Source organism: Nymphaea colorata, chromosome 2 (genome assembly GCF_008831285.2).
Source record: "Nymphaea colorata isolate Beijing-Zhang1983 chromosome 2, ASM883128v2, whole genome shotgun sequence".
Taxonomy (NCBI): Eukaryota; Viridiplantae; Streptophyta; class Magnoliopsida; order Nymphaeales; family Nymphaeaceae; genus Nymphaea; species Nymphaea colorata.
In genome coordinates, this window is record NC_045139.1 from 17,981,610 (window position 1) to 17,985,182 (window position 3,573).

The 3,573-nt window shown below is 46.3% G+C and overlaps 1 protein-coding gene across 1 annotated transcript; it reads right to left on the reverse strand.

Annotated features, from left to right (window-relative positions):
- On the reverse strand, nucleotides 1-3,043 carry LOC116248651 (trihelix transcription factor DF1-like). The gene is made up of 2 exons (XM_031621560.2): nucleotides 2,299-3,043; nucleotides 1-589 (listed from the first exon to the last, which is right to left on the reverse strand). Exons 1-2 carry the CDS (start codon nucleotides 2,900-2,902, stop codon nucleotides 288-290), a joined length of 906 nt encoding a protein of 301 aa, XP_031477420.1. The 5' UTR covers nucleotides 2,903-3,043; the 3' UTR covers nucleotides 1-287.
- Nucleotides 3,044-3,573: the final 530 nt, after the last annotated feature.

Genomic DNA, 3,573 nt, shown 5'->3' on the forward strand with positions numbered 1-3,573 from the left:
TGAAGAGGAGGAAATTTTTTTTCTCATTTTTTAAATCTCTCGAAAGAATCAAAAGCTTTCGACGATAACAGTACATACAACTGAAAGCTTTGCAGGAAGAGATCATAATGCAATGACTACAAGACCCAATGCCTCAGATAAAAGAAAGAAAAAAAAAAAAAAAAAAGAGAGGAAGGGAAAGAAGAAACAAATTTTCTTACAGCTGCCAGCAATCAATGTCGACCATAACTCGTTATGATCAACAAGAACAATACAGTGACTGTTGCAGCGTTGCCACTCTTCATTATTCAAGCTTCACTGTTTCTTTCGGAGACGATGGCGTGTATTGCACTAGAGAGGTTATTCACAGCGGAGATGAGGCCGGCGAGTCCCTGTCTGTTCATCTCCGTTCTGCTCTCTTCCATCTGCAGCTTTCTTTCCTCCATGTCTAGGAAGGCTCGGTGCCTCTTGTCCTTCTTCTCTTCGCAGGCGAGCAGCGTTCGGGACAAGACGGACGCCGTATGAAGAATGCTGGATCCCAGGCTTCTCACTTTCCTCCTCTTCACATCCGAGCTTCCTTCCGTCTCCGACGAATCCGTCGTCTCCTCGGCTACCATCACTCACAGTGAAGTCGATAATAAGATTCCGGCACAGTTTTGGCATAAACAACTTCAAGTGTATCAAAATGGGGCGAATAAAGCTCTGATTTCTAATGAAACAAGCTGCCCAGCACGAGAAAATAACTTGTGCATATGGGGTATACGAAGTATTGATTACATGATTGTAACGCTCGAGGGAGAGAATATTTTGATCATGGTTCGAGAAAGATCTCATTTGGCGTAAGGAATGTGCTGAGTTGCCCGTTGAATAAGAATGATAAGAGACACTGGGATCAATCATGATACCCCTCACGGGGATAAGGAAGTAAGATGAGGTTCTCCTACCGAGAGATTCTAATGATCGAAGCTGGTGCCGACTCGTTCTCGGTTGCTAATGAGTATTGATGCAACGTTATGATCTTTTCATTTTCTGTTTTTTTTTTTTTTTTTTTTTTCTTTCATTTAGAAACCCAACTTGAGAGGTAATAGTGGCTTAAACGAGTGATACTGCTTCTCGTTTACAAGGTATTCATCATTTTGGTCTCACCATTTTCGAATAATCTAATAGTTAAAGAGACACGGGCACGCTTTTCCTCTTTTTTCTAATAAAATATCGTTCGAGTCTTCTAGATTTTGCTGACAACGTGAAGGATTCAAGCTTGTCATAATCAAAGAGTAGAACCACACTCTAATTTTTTTCTCCAAAAAACATGACATGCAGATTACTTATGATAGCCAATTTCTACTAAAAGTGTCGTCTTGTTGAGTAGCCGTGATCTTCGTAGATATCCACTTGAAGGATTCGAAATCGTTACGAATCACACCGAGTAGAGCCACATTCTTATATTTTCTCCAATATTACTTATGATTCACCAAGAAATTTTAAAAAAATTGGAATTCCCTCGCTCTTTGACACACACACGCACACACGGACACACACAAAGACAGACGAAGATGATCAGAATGAAAGGAAGGTGCCGGAAACTTGCGGGGAAACTTACAGAAAAGCGAAGGTACTTTTACGGCAGAAGAAAAATGGTGGGTGTTCACAGGGCACGAATTCTATTCCAGAATACATTCAAAAGATAAATGAATGGCTCCAGGGATCGACCAGGGACGAGGGGTTTGGTTTTTGGGGAGTCTCGCATAGACCCCTGAGATCTCACGCACCAGCTGGGATACGTTTGTCGTTTTCGAAAATAATTAGGGCCATTTATGGCATTCAGTAAACAGCCATCGCCTCTGCAACTTCTTCCACCAAAGCCATTAAAAGAAGAAAGTGCAGAGGCGGAGCGCTTTTGTCATATGACCGAAATGTCCCTATCCCGCTTACTCGTAGACACGTGCATGGACGGCTCTAAGGCATTTTGCCTGAAAGCCCAGAGCGGCGTCGGTGGTGGCGGAGGGAATCCTCCCTCCGCCCGAAATGACGTAGGTGGCCGGCCCTACACTGCATAGCAGCTGCCACCCTCGCAACACACCAGACTCGCAGGTCTTTTCATCCGAGGCAGAAACCATGAAGGACAAAACCGTCAATCCTCAATTGGTCCGGCAGAAACAGGCAGTCAGCCACCGCCGCTCGCTCGGCTCATATTCGACAACGCCGGGGAACGGTTTCAATTATAAAGGGTCCGTTTGGTCATTCCCCAGTAGATTAGTGGTGCAAATGTCTTTTTATAACTGCAAATAACGGACAGCAGAGAGAGACTAGAGAGAGAACCTGAGATGGGGGCTTGAGGTGGTGGCGGCGGGGGAGGTGGAGGAGGAGGAGGTGGTGGCGGTGGTTGCTGGTGCTGGTATGCCGGTGGCGGTGCGGCGAGCCTTGGCTGGGGTTTGCGGTTGACGACCTCGTGGAGGGCCTCGAACACCTCGGAGGGGAGGTTGGAGGGGAGGTTCCGCTCCTTCCGCTCGTGTTTCTCCATCTGCCAGTATGACATCCGGCCGGCGATCGGCCGGTTCTCGTATTCCCTCACCTTCTTGTAGTCCCTGAGGAGGTTGTCCCACTTGTCGTTGCACTGGTTCTGGCTCCGCATACACCCGTTGGCCCAGCAGTAGTTCTCTACCCACTTCCACCGCAGCTCCGCAGTCTTGCTCCTCTCCCTCTCCCCGCCCTTCATCCGCCTCTCGTCGTCCATCTTCTTGGCCGTTATCAGCACCATCGTCTCGTGGATCGTCCAGTTCCCCTTCCGATACTCCCGTCCCCCGGACGCCGACAGCGGAGCTGAAGTCATCGATGTCGTAGTTGCGATGCCGCCGCCCGTCCCGGCCGCCGGCAGCGGGTCATCCACCACAATTATCGCCGTGCTCCCGATCGGATCGCCCATCTCACTCTCCCTCCTCCTCCACTCTCTCTTTCTCTCTCTCTCTCGCCTCTTTCTCTGCCTCTCTGTCGCTCAGAGTTTTGGACGGTGGCTTTGAACGGGGTTATTTAGAATTTTTTATTTTTCAATTTTTAGCATATTTTTTTTGTCTTACTTTTGGCGAACTCCTTTCCCATGATTACTGATTATTATTATTATTGTTGCTTTAATTTATGTTTTTGCTCATTGAAAGACCTTTTTCGGTCATTCTTTTCCCAAAATTACGGTTTCTTCTCACCTATTACTGATCCATGTAAAGCAGCGACTTCCTTCCCATCTCTCGGATTTAAGACGCTTTGATCAACCTAATTATTTATGTCTTATACTTCGATGTAGTGTTTGATAGTTTTAGATCCAGATTTGATGCTGTCCTCAATTTAAACAAGGACGTTAAATCAGCATTGCATGTACCAACTTTAGATCCACAGACTTGAGATTGTAGTGATGTCAAATCAGATGGATAGTGAAACAAACAGACCCGACGGAAAGGTTTTTGCTTGTGTCAGGCCTCCATGACCCAATATTCCGATCAACTTGGTTCAGGATCTCGTCGAATATTCACTGTGCTCATATAGTCGATCTCACAGTTGGGTCTAAGAATCCTGGATCGAAATAATAACAAAAAAGTCGTGCAC